Raw genomic sequence first — 18315 nt, forward strand, 5'->3', positions numbered from 1 at the left:
GCTAGCCTTCTCGAATATAAGTGTTTAATAAAATAAAATATTTGTTCAATAGAAAGATTATTCTTTAAATTCAATTTAACCCTTGTTTATTACTTTATTGTAGGACGAGCCAGACTCTTAGATCCGGTCGGAAATCGATGACATCAAAATTGATTTGAAGACTATAGATCACATCTATGAAGTATTCGATTCAATGAGTGAGTTGCTGGATTTCGAAATTCCGGAGAGGTCGAGTCAAAAATGTAGAAGACTCCTCCTGGAGATCTGCTCCCGATATTCGAGGAGTTTGTGAAGCAATCAGCGACCCGCTTGAGAAAACTTGCTTTCTTGAATATATTACTGTTTTCTGAAATGAAACATTTGTTCAATACAAAAATTATACATTAAATTCAATTTAACCGTTATTTAGCGGAGTTTTTTTGTTTCCAATTCATTTTAGGACCCAAACGACATGCTAAACTCTAATACATATTCCATTACAGACTACTTCGAGAGATGGACAACTTTGAGCGATATTTGGAAGGACTTCTCGAAGAGATGAGCTCGTTAAGTGTTCAATTAACAGAATTTATTTTTTCAATCTTCCTGTTATTCGAATGAATTTTTTTCAGGTGGAAAGCCAACCAACTCATTCCCAGGCACAACAAATCATGGAAGTCACAAACCCATTGTGCGATTTGTCAAAATTTTTAACCCTCTCTCCTCCGAGTTATGAACTTCTTTTTTTCTGTTGAACTATATTTTGATCTTAGAGCATAAGTGGTAAGACGCCTTCTCAAGTATACATAAATTTAAATTTGAATTGATATAATATAAAACTGTATTTTCCAGTGCTCTTTGATGACATGTAAAACGAAGGGTGCCCTTTGGGGGTGATGCTCGGGGCGTGGCCAGACAGTTTTCTGGTGAGATATAATGTACCAGAGAAATGGCACGAAAAGCCTAGAGGGAAAAAGCATTTGGAAGACATCGAGAGATGTCCTTTACATAAAAAATAGTGTGGACTTTTGAGAGAGTATGTGGAATGCGTCATGCTGCGGGGGACGGAGAAAGTGCCCTTGGGCCCGTCTCTTCTCCCGCAGGATGACGTCAGTGATAGAAAAAGAAAAGAAAGTACTTGTATCGAGTACAACATGGCAAAGTTATTACAAAGGGGGCGGAGTTTACAAAACTAGATGTTTTTTAAAGCGAACTTAACCACATGGGGCGGAGTTTAGGGGTTTAGAGTTCTGGATGGGATAGGCTAGAACTAGCCTTAAAATTCAAAGACCAGAGGAGAGCGTCTATTTTATCTTTTTTTAAATTAAATATATTGAAAACCACAACCAGTTTGTCTTTATTGGTTTAAAGTGGCCAATCGTTCCTTAAACCAATCAATCAAAAAGGCGCCAATCGATGTAATGAGTGGAAATTCCTCTTTTCGGCGGGGGAGAACATGTGAACAGATGGCCACATCTCCCAGAAATCTTCGAACCCCCGCTGTGCCCGCGAGATCACGCCCACTTCGTATATAAACGGTCGTATACTAAACATTCCTCATAACTTATTATATATTAGACGGCCTACCGGACATGGCTCGTCCCCTCTTGTATCATGATTTTTTTTGAATTCTAAATAACTTTATTAACTACTGTGTTTTATATTTACTTTTTGATTTATATTATTAAAAAAAGAGGTGAGTATTAAAAAATTTGAATTTTTTTGAAATAGTCAGTCTAAAAAACAAAACACTAAGCTAGAAAATGCTCAGTTTGCTGAAAACAGAAGTACCAATTTAAAAAAAACAAGGATCTTGAGAAATTCTTTGAATTGAACTGACAAGGGAACAAAGAAGATGTGAATTATGAAATAGTTGAGGTGTTTGAACATTCGACTAGGTCGATGTTCTTTTGATGCGTCCGTCTATTGTGTCGGAGTGTATAATTAGTCTATTTTGATTTTTTCTATTGTTTTCCAAGGTGTGAAAAAAGACACGCTCGAGAAAGAACATTCCGAGGTGAGAAGAAAGAAAATGGATTAAAAAAGAGTGTGGAAAGAAAGGGTCGAGAAAGACTACTATTCAATGTAACAGCTCCGCTCTGTCTCGTTGAAAAGGGCGATGTTCAATAATATTTTGATAATTTTTCTTTTTATCTTGATAATGTTTCATTTTTCTTTTCAGAACAAACAAATGAATCAACGAAAATGCCAAGGATTTGCATTCGGACTGTTGTCCGATTGCTACCAAAAGGAAAGGCGTTTTCCCCCTGAGCAATCCGGGATATCCTCTATTTTGGAGGACAATTTGGATTCTCGAGAGGAGTAGGTGTTGCACTGTTTGAGGTCATTAGAGATAACAATGACCTCACCGAAATGGATGCACACTTTCTCAGAAAATCGGAGAGTGTATTGGTGAGAAGGTCTATCAATGTCTACAGAACCCTCCCCTACGAGCAATTCCCTACTGAATATTCTTACGACGAGTTCAACCATATTAATCGCCATATCACTTCCAACTTTGCTGAAATCGTGAAAATCATGCAAAATGAACTCACAAGGGAACCCCAAGACCATGCAAATGCTTTTTTGCCTGAAACTTTCATGATAGGTTAAGAATGGTCAGAAAAGACGTTCCTGAGATTTTTGAAGTCCGCCCGACACTTTCAGCCGAGTTATGAGCTCTCAAAGTTTGGCTCAGATTTAACACAGGAAAGCTCATTTTCTCGCTCTGAGAAAGTTCCCAAAATATGGCTGTCCTCTAGTTGCTACGTTTTCGTCTGGCCGGTTGGCTGAGGGGATGTGCGCTGGGGTGGTAATCAAAGTGTTGGGGGTTCGTTTCCCTTTTTGGTTTTAATTTTTTTGTTTTTCTTGATAACACTTTTACCACCGTTTTCGACATTTTTAGTCTTCTTTTCTTCGTTTTCTGGTTGAAAATATCGCAAAAATTCATATTTCGAAGTTTCAAAAAAGTTCATTTTTTCAAATCTTCATCTTGCGTCCAGATATTATCGAAATAAAAAAGTTCCGACATTTTTTCCTCGTCGGTGTTTGCGGACTCAAGCCAAAATTATCAAATTTTGGCTTGAGTCCGCAAACACCGAGGGGGAAAAAATGTCGGAACTTTTTTGTTGCGACAATAGTTAGTCAAGTTTGAGTTTTTGGTCGAAAAATTAAATTTTTTGAAACAATTTTTGTGATATTTTCAACCAGAAAACAAAGAAAAGAAGACAAAAAATGTCGAAAACGGTGGTAAAAGTGTTATCAAGAAAAACAAAAAAATTAAAACCAAAAGGGGAAACGAAACACCAACACTTTGATTACCACCCCAGCGCACATCCCCTCGGCCAACCGGCCAGACGAAAACGTAGCAACTAGAGGACAGCCATATTTTGGGAACTTTCTCAGAGCGAGAAAATGAGCTTTACTGTGTTAAATCTGAGCCAAACTTTGAGAGCTCATAACTCGGCTGAAAGTGTCGGGCGGATTTCAAAAATCTCAGGAACGTCTTTTCTGACCATTCTTAACCTATCATGAAAGTTTCAGGCAAAAAAGCATTTGCATGGTCTTGGGGTTCCCTTGTCAGAGCTGGATCTTCGTGGCCACTCTTCATAGACACGGAGGAGACGTATTCGAAACCCCCAATGGATCGAGTTTGGCGCTGATAACCATATTCGATGTGGATTCCCGCATGGTCTATCTCTTCCGGACCCACCTAATGTTCTACCAGCAATTGCAGTCCCTCCGTCGCGAGATGAGAGTCGTCGCGATTAACCGATGGATAGTCACTTTTGGACCAGAATTCTATTTGATTTATGAAATTAAATCACAATCACCATTTTTGACACATTTGAATTGATATAATATAAAACTGTTTTTCATAGTGCTCATTGATGACGTGGCAAAATTATAACACGGGGGGGGCAGAGCTTAAAAAACTAGATATTCTTAAGGCATCCTTAACCACATGGGGGTGCGAGATTTAGGAGTTCAGAGGTTAGGCTAGAACTAGCTTAACTCTGTAGATAAAACATAGAGAGAAGAAAATGTTACATGTTAGAAAACGGAATAATAATGAAATCAAAAGAACCGAATATTGTCTGTGACTTCCTGATTGAAAAAAAGGAGCAGGTGGAAAACACAAACCGTGAAGGGAGTGAAACTTTTACGGATTTAGATAGTGAATGTATGTTTTCAAACGTGATATTTAAAACCACCTGCCACAAGAAAATTGCTTCGTGCATAGTTTGTATGGAGTCGCTTGTTTAATCGAAAATAGAAAAGTTCATCAAAAAATTTCAAAACTGAAACATAAAAAGAAGAAAACAATCAAAATGTTATTTCTGTCTGATGAATCATCACGAACATCTATACTTGAATTTCTCGCCGATTCCAGCACACTTTCAATATCCGCATTACAGTAATCCTCGTTGCAGATGTAATAGCGAACATCATTGAGGTACGAGTACCCGAGCTGGAAACTGAGCACGCATATATTTTTTAATTGTCAAGTAATTTACCGCTAATTTTTGTGGTCCTTGCTCGTTAGCCGATATGCACCCTTTGTAGTAAATATCATAGAACGTATCAATTAGCAGGATCCCTTCGTCAACAGCAATGACGCAATAGTGGCCTTGACATTCACCTGAACTTGATACCTATTTGTTTTCAAACTTAACAAAAAAGAACAAACTGTCGTCGTCCACATAAGAAACATTTGTCATCAGCATTCTATAATTTTCTTTATACCATATTTTGGTCGTTAGGTTCTCATATTTTTTGTTATTAACATCCACATCATATCCACTGGTAAAACATTGTATTCTAGGAGGAGCAATTGGATATGGTAGATCTGGAGTCTCAGGGGAGTTGCAATTGGTCTGTAATAAGTTTTTCAGAGAAATCAATCTAGAAATATATGTTAGTTACCGACGAACATCTGCAATGAATATAATAATGATATTGATGCATCGAAAAGTTATAGCATGAATCTGCAAAAAAGTTTCTGTATAATCTTTCAGGCATGTAAACCGATTGATCAAGTATAAAATCTCCGGAATCTCCACGCGTATTACATTGAATATTTTCTGAAAGATCTTTCACATTCGCACCAGAATTCGGAAACTTATTCAACTCATAGTCATCATTTTTCAGCTGAAATAATCAAAGTCTTCTGGAAATTTTGGTGTAAAAGATTCATACGTAAGAGATGGTCCGTATACATTTATTACAACCTTTTGTCTCATAAATTAACTGATTGACAGCTTTACATTCAGTGATTGGGAGAATGGTGGCATTCGAGCGATAGAGATGTATAGTATTGCAGAAATCCGTGCTGAAAATTTAAAGGTGGAGCATTGGGTTCTACATTTTTTTGTTATAAACTCACTCGCAAACACACACCATATTATCGTCATGGTCAAGAGTACATGAGGAATTTGGTTTTTTGATTCCAGTGAGACAAGTCTAAAATTTATTAGCTAGGCACAGCTCTTACAACTGCGCTCCACCGAAATTCCCTTGAAAATGTATCTTTTTCTCTGAGTTTCTCATTTTCGCACACATTTTTCTTCGGTTTCGGTAGAGCGCGGTTGTAGGAAGCGTGCCGTGTTAATAGCAAAAATCTAAAAAAGAAATAGTAAAGCCAACCTTTTGATAAGTAATAATAAATCTTGGGAATCTAGAAATCACACAGAAATCTCCTTCGCAAATTCTGAAATTTTAAATTTTCAGTTTCTTAAATCTAACCTTGCTAAACAAACGTTTTATTGTTCTCATTAGTCGGGTCATGATAACATTTTATTGATTCTGAAATTTTCAGAAGAGCAAGAAGAAGAATGTACAGAAAACTGGAAATAGTTGACATATAACTAAGAGTGGGCACACAAATGTGAACTCGATATCAAACGTGTCATTTTTTAATTTTCACCTGGTATGGGTATAGCCGCGAGATTTTAATCTACGCATTTATGAAGAAGGAAATAACAAATAATCTGTTGCTCTTATAGCCCATTCCGTTTCATTCCCGGCTGTCTTGATCAAAAATTCAAAATATGTTCCTAATATTCAAAATGTATCATTCCTGAAAATGTTTAGACGTTTAGTGAATTATTGGTAAAGATCTGAACTGAAAATTGCAGATTGTTATTTTTAGATCATTATCTTTATTGACAACTATGATGCTATAATTCAAGAGAAACACCCTGATATTTTCGGACGTTTTAATGGATCTTGTAGATACTTTGAAAAGAAATTATGAGACGGTCCGCTACAAATATATTTGAATTTTTCCGGGTCGCGTTGCGTACGCGTTGCGGTTTATATCAAAAGATACGACAATTAAACGTAAACATGTTTGGCACTGTGGCAAAGTCAAATTTGCCACTCAGCAAAATCTTTTTTGGCATCGTGCCAATCGTTGTGCGACGGGTATAACATTTTTGTATGGAGATTAAAGTAAAACTCTTCTCTATGTTTTTCCAATATGTCTCTTGTAAATATTAATAATAATAATTATTATTAAAATCGATTTGATTTGGCTCGGTTTGTCAGAGTTTGTGGATTTCTCGGAGTTTCTTCTCCGCACACTTCCACGCAACTTTTAATAATTACACCAACAAATCCTGAAACTTTTTTCAACAGATTCCACAGTATTGCAAAATCAAACTCACTCAAGTATGCATTCTTATATTCCTTGACAACTTTCAGCAAAATCAAAGTGTCTACCAAAGGGTACGCACTGATTCCATATATCACTAAACTTGAGTTGAAACTGACTTTCAAGTCGAAAAACGGAGTCAGAACTACAAAAAGTACGGGCAAATGGAAAAATAGAGTTGGTGCAGTGGTTTGATAGATTAAAGCATGGAAAAACTGCTTTTGTAGTTTATCATAAGCACTGGACGAATTTTGAAATTTCAATTTGGTTCTGTGATACATATAAATACCACAGCTAATCATGACAATATAATGAGAAGTCATAATTATTGAGAGTGTGCCTATCGTCTGCACACTATTCCAGCGGACGATCTTGTTGGGACCTTCTTCGTTCTGAAAAAGTTTTTGTTTGTTGGTGGATCGGGATCACTCACATATGCTAAGATCGCATTATAGGTAACGGTACTGATTTCGACTCCATAGTCAGCCAGAATCATTTTTCGCAAATAATTGTTCGTTATTTCATCCGAGGAAACAAAATTTACAGATAAAGCCCATATTACCGCAATAGAGACTGCATAAAAAATCCAGAAGACTAGTTTCCAGCCATCAAAATGACGGCTCCAATTTTTCCTCAACTTTGACAATAACACTGCTCTGTAGACAAACTGCACTGTTAAAAACACAAGAATTAAACCATAAACTCCGGCATGCACCACTGAAATGTTTATTATTTTTAAAGTCTATTGTTCGATGTGAATTAATTACATAGTGCAATTTTAGAAAGTTTTTTAGAAAATCTGAATGCACTGCCTAGCGTGAAATAAACAAAACATCCGTTATAAGAATGAAGTAACTGAAAATTAATAGCTGTGTTCGGAAGGTTACTGTCTCTGAAAAAGTCACAGGTCTTATCAGAATATCAGCTGTAGAAAGCATTATTCCGAAAATTGCAAAAGTTACAATCATATTTCGATAGGTTCCAACAATGTGTCGGGTGAATTTTACAGTGAGGAATATAAGAGAAGTGTTGAAAAATATAGTAAGAATATAGCAAATACGAGATATATTATCGGTGAGGAAGGAGAGAGCCATGTGGAGTAATAAAACTGCGATGAAGTAAAATAAGCAAATATAAAGATTAGACGCAGAGGAAATTGCTAGAACTTCCTTTCTTATAATCTCAGTATATAACAAGGAAATGCTCAAGTAGCAGGTAGGTACGTAGGGTATATGTACCGGAAGGGACGGTAGAATAACGCATGAGTGGAATAAGTCATCTACTGTACGGATTTGAGAATCAATTTAAACCTCTTGGATCTCTATACTAATGATTTTTGCACAATTATCTATGCAACTTCTGCTATAAATGAACTCCACGCACAGTAAACTTTATTTCTAAAATGAAGCAATTGTTGATGAAACACGTGTTCGCTGTGTTCTGATTTCAACGGTTCGTGGAGATATTTTGAAGAAGTCTCGTCCACTCATGATCACTTTTTCACACTCTGTTCGATATGGTTTATGGGCAAACAACATGATCAATGTCGAGTTGATACCATGCAGAGAACTAACAACAAACACAAAGTTGTTCGTTTCTTGACTGTAAAAGCCAGAAGTTACAGAGTAAAAGCCATACAAGAATGGTACTTGAAAATTGAGAAGAAATACGGTTACCTGAAAAAGAAAAAAATTTATATTGTTTGGATATCAAAATGTTAACCTGTGCGTATAAAGCCTTCATAAACTTTTTTTGCAGCATCATTGTATTTTCCGATAAAGTCATTCGTCTTGATGAGGACTTCATGTTTCGATAAATTAATCCAATAAACAATAATGATTCAATGACTACTAATACAGCCATGAAGTTGAAGGGTACTAATACCCAGAAATATTCTACAGCAAGTATAAAAATTGGCCCAGATTTTATTTCTTCGGGAAGATTTGGTATCAGCTAACAGCGTTAAAAAAAGTTTTTTATATTAGCTCTCTGGTGAGCACGCTCACTTGGTAAGTACGCTCCAATGCCATTCTTTGGTCTGGCACATTTAGACATGCAGGGATCAGAAAAGTGACGGTCAATAGGTAATTTATAATAATGAATGGTATTCGGAAATAACGCCAAGCTTGATTTTTGCCGTACAGTTGATAATAGCGGTTTTCGAAAGTAATCGGTATGGAAGTGCATACCACTGAAAACATTGTATTCAGTCAGACACACAGTAGAGAAAATAACCTACTGAAGATCAAAGTTATTATTAAATATATTTGAAACAGCGTTGACACACCAAACCAATTCGTTAAAATTCCTAACGGATACCCACCCATAGCTGGGTATATTAATAAAGGGACACTGAGAACAGTTAAACCCCAGTCAAGGGCCATACACCAGAAATGTAAATTGAATAGTGGCCACTTCACAGAATTCATGGTTTTCGGAGTTTTAAAAAAGATGCAATAAGTTCCAAAGACGTGAAGTGGTGTTGCTATAACAGTGATAACATGAAGAGAGTTGATAAGAAAGTCTGGCTTTGCTAGAAACATGAGACAAGTGTGCAAAATATATATGACAAGTGCAATGCAGAAAAAGAATGTCTTATGAATAACAGAAATCAGCTGCACTGAATATAAACCTCATCCTGGTAAAATCAAGTTTCGAGTTTCTTCTTTATGGTGATTTTTCAGCTGCTTCCAACAATATTCAGGGGCTGACAACATAAAGCTGAAAAAGGGGAACAAAACATTCCTCAAAACCAATGTTCGGTAGACCCCGAGTTGATTTTAGCATTTCTGTCAGTGAAGACTAACGAAGTTCTACCGTCAGTTGTCACCGCGAGCCATACCATCACAGTTTTAGGAAAAAGGCGGTCACGTGCCTGGAGATGTTCTAAAGACCTACGATTATTTTATGACAACAAAAATTTCTGCTTTTGACGATTGGAAAAAGGTTCAATAGTGAAAATCTTATCATCAGTCCAGATCACGTCCGAGACGCGACGCATATGCAATTTTGTATATTCCAACTATTAAGAATGTTTATTTGTTCATTTAAGCATTTTTCCGTCGATTATCAGCGGATTTTGATCTCACAAGAACGTTGTATACTTATTAGCCACCGTATGTTTAATTTATAGTTTCTTTCATATAGCTAGAGACCGCAACATTTTTTTCAAACTCAATTTTCCATTAAAATCTCCATCCTGGCCTGTTCTTTAGGTATATCGAAGTACATTCCCAAAATTTTTCCGAAAATATTCACACTCTCCGAAGTTACAGGACCTTTTAGTCAGCCATGGTTTCTACTGAATTCTCTTGGGGAATTCTTTCGTTTTCCTGACCACGCAAAAAATATTTTCTGTTTTCACGTTCAATCCGTCAAATTTTTGCAAAATTTAGGAAAGTTCGAACCAGAAACCCTTTGAATAAAACCACCCCGTGTTATCCACTGAACCAAATGAACACAAATGTGACGCTGATAATAGGAGAATATATTATTGACGTGATTTTTTTAAATTCAGGAGAATTTTTTGAGGGATTTTCAGCATATTTCGAGATAAATCATCAAATATCTAAAGTTCTACAATACGGATTTTTTATTTCTAAATGGGTCTAGATCGAAATTTTGCGTAGATTCTGATTCCGTCGAGAAACGATGCGAGTCTGACTTGCATTAACCTGAACTATCGGGAAAACTGATTTTCTTTTTCAATCTGTTGTCTTCGGACATCGAAAAAATCACATTTTACGAATCAAAGGCTTTCCAAATTTTGACCCCAGGTACCTGAAGAGATTTCCAAAAACAATATGTCAGAAAATATATAGGTAATCACTGTAAATTTTTTGAAGTGATGCCTCGAAGTTCAGCTGGCTCCCAAAAAAATTCGACAGCACGAAAATTGAATTTTCTTTCAAAACCTATTAGAGTATGCCAAGAACTATTAGAAACAGTAAAAAAACGATGCGAGTCTGACCTACAACGATCTCAACGTGACATGTTTCTGTTCGAGGCAAAACTTTTTTTCAGTTTTCTGAGAAAACTAAGAATGTGGGTGAAACGAAAGTGTGTTCATCGAATTCTACGTACTCGATTACATAGGGGCCGAAAGTTTTCATTCTGTTTCAGCATTCTGGGCTCTCAGGGCAGACCGTCAAACATTCTGATAATCTCCAAATGACGTCCCAAGAGAAGAAAATGAATAACTCCGCCCACGTTCATTGCGGTCCCTACATATAGCCATATCATTTGTATTCCAACATACTTCATTTCTGAATATCCAAAATTTCAAATTACTTGTTATGATGTAACTCCTCGCCTAGACACTAACCACAAGGCACAAACCACAACCCGACACAAAAATAGCGTGCCGCCGGCGGAGACACAGAGTGGTTAGAGGGAAACACAAATAGCGACAAACAAGAGTATATAAAGAAGTGGGAATTTCATGACTTTTAAGATTATTTCTTGAGTTTTTTTGCTCTGAACTATTTACAACAATGCAGGATCGTCTTACTGTGAGATTTCAAAAAATTTCAAAAAAAAAAAAAATTTTCTAGGACCTGGCTGTTGGAAACGTGCTTTCCAATGCTGTGAACATTGGGAACCGCTTGAATTTATTCAAAGCGATCGCGCAAATTTCTGATGAACAAAATCCAGTGCTCCCAGAAAGAATTGCAGAGACGGCTGGGTGTAAAGAAAGGTAATTCATTTGATACTTTTTTGAATATTTTTCTATAATAGATACGTCCGTGAATGGTGTAACACTCTGGCATGCGGTAATATTCTGGAGGTGAATGAGAAGGAGGAGTTTTGGATTGCCAAGGAGAATTTGGAGGTGAGCTATTTCTCGAGGTTCCGCCCACCCATCCTTAAAATTTTGACCTTCCAGGCGCTCACCACCGACAACTTCCCACTTATCTTCAACACCATGCTATCCACCGTCCTTAAACCAATCGACACTCTTATCGAATGCTTCAAAAAGGACGGTCCCTATGGCCTCGATTACTCCGTCTACTCCGACTTTGAAGAAATGCAGCAGAAGTTTGCCAAAGCTACCAGTGAGAAGCATGTCATCCCTAGCCTCGTTCCTGCTATTGGTCATGGAATCCCAGACGGTCTGGTGACAGGGGTACGAGTTCTGGATGTCGGATGTGGAGGAGGTCTTCATGTCAGACTGCTCGCCGAGCACTTTCCGAATTCCACATTTGTTGGGCTGGATATCACTGAGAAGGCAATCGAGCAGGCTAAGCTTTACAAAAAATCCGATGGCTCTGATTTCAAGAATCTGGAATTTGTCGTAGGCGATGCTGGAAAAATGCCAAAGGACTGGACGGATTCTTTCGACTTGGTACTCCTTTTTGGGTCTTGCCACGATCAAATGCGGCCAGATTTGGTATATTTTTTGAGCCCGTAAGCAAATATAATATTTAAAAACTTCAGTGCCTTCTCGAAGTTCATCGTGTAGTGAAACCGGATGGTATCGTCGCTGTTACCGATGTCGATGGGTCCAGCAATGTGCACACTGACCGTGAAACGTACGGGAAGATGGCTGCGATGAAGTACGGTGGATCAATGCTCCATTGTCTTCCAGTTGGAAGTAATAGTCCGGATGCGTTGTGTTGTGGATCTATGTGGGGAAGAAAGAGGGCAGTGGCGTTGATGAACAAGTGTGGGTTTGATGATGTGGAGATTGTTCCGACGGATTATTTTCCGGGGAGCGTCTTGTATTTGATGAAGAAATAAAGAAATATGTGTTTTTCAAATGTATATTTATATAATACGTTTAATGTGAATAAAGTCTACATTTTTATAGTTTTTTGAAGCTTCTCTATCTGTTAAATTTGCTCTCCTGCACAATTGCAACATTCTCCAAAGTAGGGTTCAATAGCAAAAGACAAAAAGAATCATAATCTGCTGTTAAAATGAGGCTAGCATATTGCGCCAAGTTATGAATGATTTTGTCTGGAAATACGATTTTTTTCTAGATGTTCAAAATAGAAAACGTGATAATAAAGGTAGTGAAAAGTCCGTGTGACCAACTATGCGGTGCGCATCATTATGCCTTTAACTTTTTTATTCCTTTGCCTTCCTCGCATACAAATAGAAAAAATATTGCCCTAGAGTCACACAAAAATAAGATGACAAAATATACAAAGCGAAATGTGAGGGCTCCGGGAAAACGATAACCAACATTTCCTTGGGTACTGAAAACGTTTGACACAACGCCATATGAAATCCAAAGACCGTATTTATCTCGGATTCAGGGACGTGAAGCTGCATGGAGTGGGTGACAGCCATGTCAAGGCACCAGAGTCCTGAAAGTGAAGCGGTTGGAGGGGAGTTAGAGTCTTGAACATATGTACCAAATCTAGAAGATGCAATTGCTACTAGGAAAATTGAAATGCTCGGGCCTTCACTGATGACATCACGTCCCAAAAAAGGAGACCCCGGCATCCATATCGTAGTGACTGCTAACAAAGAAAAAACTTGCTGGACTACCAACCCGACATATCCAGCACGTATCAAACCGAATCGTGTTTCAAGGAATGTATAAGAAATCACTCCAGCCATCCCAGCCACCGCTCCATATGACTTCAAGGCTCCGATAGTGAAGATAGAAATTTTAGATGAGGTTGTGGCATAGCCAACCGCCAAGTTATCAAATCCCATGACAGTCTTGTAGAATAGTGCCATGCCGAGGGAAGCGCAGAATGTGGTTTGTCGGTAGTAAGTGGAGAAAACGCCTGGTGGTTGGAGGTTCTGTCCAGATTCCTCCAGAAGTTGTAGATCACAGTCCGACCCCGATACTATTTTGTAATGTTTGTGGTTCCTGATGATTTGAAGGCATGGGTTGGACGTATAAGTAAAATAGAGAAAAGTGGATTTTAAGATCAAAGAAACCATGGAACCAATTGCAAAGATAATTAGAGTTTGATGGATTCCATAGGAGGTGATGAGTGTCTGAAACTGCCTAGCGACTCTCAATAATACGGAGTGACACTCACCCCTACAACCACCGGAGATAGTACATTCAATAGTTGGTCGAACCCGGTCAACGTGGCATTCTGTCTAGCCAGCGCACTTTCATGGTTCAGGGCTACAACCCAGTCTCTCGAAATTATTGATTTTTCAGCATTCAAAAATAGCCGATTAATGGCGCATAAGAATATTGATAAGTATAGTAAAGGAGAACCTGATGGAGGAGAGTCCTTGAGAAGTATGAAAGTAGCCATTAGGATGGAGAAGTTGTTGAAGTGAGTTACCATGATGATGGCTTAAACTTTTTTCTTGATAATTCACACATTTTTTCCGTTACCATTCTTCCTCGATATCCAATCAATAAACTGCCCTAGCACTCCACCAAACATCATCTGCAAAAGGCTTTCGGAAAACTGCCCGATCGACACAAAAAACATTCCGCCGATAGATTCTAATACGATAGTGACAAAAAACGACCAGGCACGGTCTTCCTGAATAATTTGATAGCATTTGCAGAAAAAAACAAAATGGAAGTTTACCACACAAGTCAAGGTGAAGGCAGCATATAGGAAAACGTCTTTTTTGGAGATCATAGAAAGGGGAATGGGAATGAGAGTTTTTGAACTGAACAGATTTAATCGAACGGTGCGTGGTGTTCATTGATAGCAGAAATTAGCATAGATAAATATGCAAAATTCACTAGTATAAATATGAAGGGGAAGCAATCAGAAACCAATTGCAGACACTTGAATTTCATGAAAGTGTCTCAGGAAAGCACAAATAACTTCATGTCTCGTTTTCGTCAAAGCTTATTTCGGCTCCGTTTTATTATAGCAGGCCGAGTTCAAAATAGCGGGCCCGAATCCAAAAAAAAACGGTCCCAAACATAAGGCGATTACCTTTCTTCAAGAAATGGACCATTCACTAAAAACTGATTATTTATGAATCCTTTGCTATAACTTCGAGTCTTCATGTTATTTGACTCCGTTTAACAAAACTTTGAGTGTAAACTTGACGATCAGAGGGGACATTCTAAGTTCATTTGTTGGTTGATGGACTGATAATTCCAAGTTTATCAGATTGTGAAAACTAATCCATAAGCTGCTAATTTATATAATCTTACACACTCAGATAATCGTAATCTTGCTCTGGTCTCTGAAAAAAGTGACTATCTACTCATAGAGACTCTATGAGTAGTGAATACCTCAAAACAAATTCTGAAAACATGTAAATGTTTGAAGTTTGAGTATATAAACCATAATGACATTCGGAATTTTGAAATTACGTTTTGCTGCTCTACTTTTCTGAGCTTAACCATTTTATACAGTAGCGAGCATAAGTGAGCACCCCTACATACTTTTATTTTTAGCACCCCTACAGCACCCCTACATTTAGCACCCCTACATACTTTTATGTGTAACTCTGTTGAATCGTGTCCGTTTTGCATAAACTTTTTTTGAAAGAGAGCCAAAGTATTCAGCAATAAGAAAACATGTTTTTGAAAGATATCCGTCACTGATTTTTTCGATAATCAATTTTTCCTGATCTTGATTTGAAAGTTCGAAAAAAAACTTTTTATTTGTCTCTTGGAGATATTGAGTTTTTGATTTCAAAACGTTGGAAAACACTCAAATAAACAAAAAATTATAATGAATCAACTTCTCCTGAGTATCGTGCTAAAGCTCCAAAAGTCAAAAGTAGTGCCTTCGGGGAAATCATCATAGCTCATCAAAAAATGTTCCAAATTGATTGACACATGTACTTATATACGTGTTTTAAGTTCTTCTGCAAACCATTATTAAAAAATAAAGTTTTATAAAAAATAATTTTTCAAATTTTTTTCACTCAAAAATTATTTTATTCCCATTTTTCTCAATTTACGATGTTTTCTGGCTATAACGTACATAACTTTCAAAAACTGTATGCACAGTGCTTTATCACAAATAATAAAACACATGTATGTATTCCTTGTTCGTGTTATAGCCAGAAAACATCGTAAATTGAGCAAAAATGGGAATAAAATAATTTTTGAGTGAAAAAAATTTGAAAAATTATTTTTTCTGAAATTGTAACTTTTTAAAGGTGGTTTGTAGAGAAATTTGAAACACGTATTTTGGTACATGTTTCAATCAATTTGGAGCATTTTTTGATGAGTTTTAATGATTTCCCCGAGAGCGCCACTTTTGACTTCTGGAGCTGTGGCACGATGCTCAGAAATTAGAATGCCGATTCAACATAATTTTTTGTTTATTTGAGTGTTTTCCAACGTTTTGAAACTAAAAATTCAATATCTCCAAGAGAAAAAAGGTTTTTTTTCGAATTTTTAAATCAAGATTAGGAAAAATCGATTATCGAAAAAATCAGTAATGGAAATTTTTCAAAAAACATAGTTTCTTATTGCTGAATATTTTGACTTTCTTTCAAAAAAAAGTTTATGCAAAACGGACGCGATTCAACAGAGTTACACATAAAAGTATGTAGGGGTGCTCACTTATGCTCGCTACTGTATCGGCCCGTTTTAATCGAAAATGAGCACTTATTTCATTTATATGTATGTACAACATTTTATTGGAGCGTGTGTACAACATTTCCTATTCACTGAAACCTAATTGTTTATGAGTTCTTTGCTATACCTTCGAGTATTTTTATTTATGTCGTCATTCGTCTCCGTTTAAGAACACACTCTGAGTGTACACTTGACGATCGGAAGGGCTTTCAAAGATTACTTTGTGGTTGGTGGACTGATGATTGTAAACTGAATATCGTTTATGTTTTGAGCAGCTGAAAGCCACCTCAACTAAGAAGCTCGAAACATGATTTTACCAAGATCTTTGCGAGGTTCTTCTTTTCAAGGCAGCTGATTTCTGACTTTCTTGACACCTACTTTTTTGTTTTCTTTTATATTGATTTTGCACACTTGTCTCATGTTTCTAGCAAAGCCAGACTTTCTTATCAACTCTCTTCATGTTATCACTGTTATAGCAACACCACTTCACGTCTTTGGAACTTATTGCATCTTTTTTAAAACTCCGAAAACCATGAATTCTGTGAAGTGGCCACTATTCAATTTACATTTCTGGTGTATGGCCCTTGACTGGGGTTTAACTGTTCTTAGTGTCCCTTTATTAATATTCCCAGTTATGGGAGGATATCCGTTAGGAATATTGACGAATTGGTTTGCTATTTCAACGCTGTTTCAAATATATTTAATGATAACTTTGATTTTCAGTAAGTTTTTTTTCTCTATTGTGTGTCCGGCTGGATAAACATTTTTCAGTGGTATGCACTTCCATAGTGGTAGCTTTCGAAAACCGCTATTATCAACTATACGGCAAAAATCAAATTTGGCGTTATTTCCGAATACCATTCATTATAATAAATTATCTGTTGACCATTACTTTTATGATCCCTGCATGTCTAAATGTGCCAGACCAAAGAATGGCGTTGGAGCGTACTTACCAAGTGAGCGTGCTCACCAGATAAATTTAAAAAAAAACAAAAATAGTTTATAGCTGATACCCAATCTTCCCGAAGAAATAAAATCCGGTCCAATTTTTATACTTGCTGTAGAATATTTCTGGGTACTGGTACCCTTCAACTCCATGGCTGTAATTGTAGTCATTGAATCGTTTTTGTTCATTGGTTTAATTAATCGAAACATGAAATCCTCATCAAGACAAATGACTCTCTCGGAAAATACAATGAAACTGCAGAAGAAATTTATGCGGGCTTTATACGCACAGGTTAAAAATTTGAAAGCTCTAAAAATGATTTTTCTTTTTCAGGTAACCGTATTTCTTCTCAATGTTCAAGTTCCAATTGTGTATATCTTATACTCTGAAACTTATGGCTTTTACAGTCAAGAAGCGAACAACTTAGTGTTTATAGTTGGTTCTCTGCATGGCATCAACTCGACATTGATCATGTTGTTTGCCCATAAACCATATCGTGCAGAGTGTGAAAAAGTGATCATGAGTGGACGGGACTTCTTCAAAATACCTCCACGAACCGTTGGAAGCAGAACACAACGAACTCGAGTTTCGTCAACAATTGTTTCATTTTAAAAATGAAATATAGAGGTTCAGAATCTTGTTTTTTATACTGATCAATAAAATCTTGAGTAAAGTATTGTTGTTCCGCGGCTTTCCACATGATACTCTGAAATTGGTCGTCTAAAAGTCTTTTATTCGAAATTTCAGGCCGTTACAGGTGTGTTTTCCGGCTCTCCGGATTTCAGCTGACTGACATTCAACTACAGGGTGGCGAATAAGTATACGACGCTCTTAATTCTTGGATATTCGGCGGGAAAACGCTTGAATCAACAAAAAAACGTTATTAATAGTTGGAATGTTCAAAATAGATTTAGTATACAAAAGGAATTCGAAGTTTGATACTTTGGCTTTGATACAGGCCATCAGACGTAAGACGCCAAAATCGCCTGTGCGCCGCGTATCGGGCGTGATCTGGACTTATGATAAACATTTTATTATTGAACCTTTTTCCAACCGTCAAAAGCAGAAACTTTTGTTATCAAAAGGTGATAGTAGGTCCCCTTAACGTTACCAGGCCCCTAATTACTTTTTTTCTAAAACTGTGATGGTCTGGGCGGCGGTGACATCTTACGGTAGAACTTCGTTAGTTTTTATTTTTTAAAAAGCGAAAATCAACTCGGGGTCTTCCAAAACTTGGTTTTGAAGGATGTTTTG

At 37.0% G+C, this 18315-nt stretch overlaps 5 protein-coding genes across 5 annotated transcripts; 3 read left to right on the top strand and 2 right to left on the bottom strand.

Annotated features, from left to right (window-relative positions):
• Positions 1-3538: 3538 nt before the first annotated feature.
• On the top strand, positions 3539-3835 carry GCK72_020734 (uncharacterized protein; the record flags this gene model as incomplete). The annotated part of the gene is made up of 1 exon (XM_053733763.1): positions 3539-3835. One exon carries the CDS (start codon positions 3539-3541, stop codon positions 3833-3835), a length of 297 nt encoding a protein of 98 aa, XP_053582676.1.
• A 429-nt stretch (positions 3836-4264) lies between these two features.
• Positions 4265-5842, bottom strand: GCK72_020735 (uncharacterized protein; the record flags this gene model as incomplete). Its single annotated transcript, XM_053733764.1, has 8 exons — positions 4265-4450; positions 4497-4621; positions 4670-4856; positions 4906-5130; positions 5179-5311; positions 5366-5442; positions 5626-5689; positions 5739-5842. 8 exons carry the CDS (start codon positions 5840-5842, stop codon positions 4265-4267), a joined length of 1101 nt encoding a protein of 366 aa, XP_053582677.1.
• Positions 5843-11127: 5285 nt separating this feature from the next.
• GCK72_020736 (uncharacterized protein) lies at positions 11128-12373 on the top strand (the record flags this gene model as incomplete). The annotated part of the gene is made up of 5 exons (XM_053733765.1): positions 11128-11145; positions 11188-11318; positions 11372-11465; positions 11520-12023; positions 12071-12373. The coding sequence occupies 5 exons, from the start codon at positions 11128-11130 to the stop codon at positions 12371-12373; spliced, it is 1050 nt and encodes a 349-aa protein (XP_053582678.1).
• GCK72_020737 (uncharacterized protein) lies at positions 11562-13863 on the bottom strand (the record flags this gene model as incomplete). The annotated part of the gene is made up of 4 exons (XM_003106371.2): positions 11562-11937; positions 12822-12945; positions 12994-13591; positions 13636-13863. The coding sequence occupies 4 exons, from the start codon at positions 13861-13863 to the stop codon at positions 11562-11564; spliced, it is 1326 nt and encodes a 441-aa protein (XP_003106419.2).
• A 3148-nt stretch (positions 13864-17011) lies between these two features.
• GCK72_020738 (uncharacterized protein) lies at positions 17012-17673 on the top strand (the record flags this gene model as incomplete). Its single annotated transcript, XM_053733766.1, has 3 exons — positions 17012-17071; positions 17122-17352; positions 17395-17673. 3 exons carry the CDS (start codon positions 17012-17014, stop codon positions 17671-17673), a joined length of 570 nt encoding a protein of 189 aa, XP_053582679.1.
• Positions 17674-18315: the final 642 nt, after the last annotated feature.

Source organism: Caenorhabditis remanei, chromosome V (assembly GCF_010183535.1).
Source record: "Caenorhabditis remanei strain PX506 chromosome V, whole genome shotgun sequence".
Classification (NCBI taxonomy): Eukaryota; Metazoa; Nematoda; class Chromadorea; order Rhabditida; family Rhabditidae; genus Caenorhabditis; species Caenorhabditis remanei.